We start from the raw sequence: 1,653 nt of genomic DNA on the forward strand, positions 1-1,653 counted from the left end.
GGCCAAAGCTCCATCCTCAGACCCGGGAGAGAGCAGTCAAGAGAAAACGGACGATGGAGCATCAGAGAAGTCTATCTCAGCCCCCTCTACTCCGTCTCCCACATCCTCCACGGTGTCTGATCCTTACTCCTCCAACTAAGAACCGACTCCCCCCTAACCTCTTAGGGCCACATGGCGGCCTGTATATACCAAAGCTCATTGCCAGTTTATCAAAGCCAAAGTCCTGGTTGATGGATGACATATGTGGACATTTAGGATGAATTAATGCACTATGTGAAACTTTGGACAATAAGACGGACCATTTCTGAGTTATAGATTTGTTTTATATTGTGTATTGCTTTGGGAAGAACGATGACATTGCTGTGGGGAGATGGTTTAAATGTGTCCACTTGCTTTTGAAGTTTGACGTTAAATACGCTTTGCGCCACTAATGTGGTGCAAAAGATGCCCATCTCTTACACCTGCCCCGGACCTGTGCGGCTGAACTTGCCAATGTAAAGTCACAAAGCTGCAAACAAACAAATACCTCAAATGTGCCAAAGTTGTGGGTGATTGCACTGGATGGAGTCAAGTAGGCATCACACAATCAAAGAGATGACCTCGTTTATTAATTGTGTGTCATAGTATCTCCTTAATCACTGTCACCTGTGTTTCAGGCCTGTGTGTTTGTGTGTCGCGACTCTTTGAATGTCTATTTTGTGAGATTCGCATGATGCGTAATGCTTTCATGTATTATTAGCGGGGCGCTGAGTTTTATCAGTTGGTGAACTGGTCATGTAAGACCATGTATGTTCCAGGCTTTTATCTGTCATATATTTAATCCATTGAAGCACATACAATATGTTCTGTCCAAAGAGACGTTTACGGGTCAATCATGTGTATTAAAGTGTGTTTACCTCTAAAAAAAAACAACCTTTTCTACTGTGTCATTGCTGAGGGGAGACACAATTAGAGAGGCTTTTTTTAAGTATTTCAAATCAAATCTTCCATCTAAAATCTAAATACGCCAATCAGACCTTTATACTAGCTCTACGGTCAAGGAAAGAAATCACTGTCCATCGTTTGAAAAGCTGCATGTGTCTCTTTTAGGCACCATGATTCTCTCAATGTATGCGGCCGTGCTCGCTCCCGTCCCTGGGGTAAAGAGTTATTGGCATAATAAAGGCATGTTTATCCACCGAGGACATGAGAGCACGGACGTCAGCGTCATTTGAGATGACAACCTTATTGAGCTTTGGGCTTATTGAGGGGACAAAAAAGAAACTCTATCGATTAAAACATCGAGGTTAGGCTATCGACAAGGATCGGGCCCCACTGGCCCTGTCAGCGTTGACTCCTCAGTTCCCCAAGTGGAGGTGTCATCTTCCCCACCTGATGACAAGATGAACAGTGAAAACTTGCAGCATTGCATGTCGCACAGTCAGCTACACAGATTTGCTTTATACTATTATTTTAGGTTCTGTTAGATTTACGCCTGATTTGTTAATCTGCTCTTTAAAGATTTGACTCACATTAGAAGTTGAACAACCTTTATTTATATTCATTTATATAAATCAACACAGTGCATTTTACACAGAACATTTTGTTTAGTTTTATTTGTACATGCCTCTTTTAGGATGGCCAACATCCTCTGTCCAGTTTCCAAACAAAAAA

General features: G+C 42.0%; 1 protein-coding gene across 1 annotated transcript in view; it reads left to right on the top strand.

The window, feature by feature from the left end:
- hoxa1a (homeobox A1a) overlaps positions 1–139 on the top strand; it is a 1,379-nt gene extending 1,240 nt beyond the window's left edge. Inside the window, exon 2 of the mRNA XM_054605883.1 lies at positions 1–139. This exon is cut by the window's left edge and continues 229 nt beyond it. Within this exon, the coding sequence (XP_054461858.1) occupies positions 1–139 (139 nt within the window).
- The last annotated feature ends 1,514 nt before the right edge of the window (positions 140–1,653 follow it).

The sequence above is a fragment of the Anoplopoma fimbria genome, chromosome 10, assembly GCF_027596085.1.
Source record: "Anoplopoma fimbria isolate UVic2021 breed Golden Eagle Sablefish chromosome 10, Afim_UVic_2022, whole genome shotgun sequence".
NCBI classification, from domain to species: Eukaryota; Metazoa; Chordata; class Actinopteri; order Perciformes; family Anoplopomatidae; genus Anoplopoma; species Anoplopoma fimbria.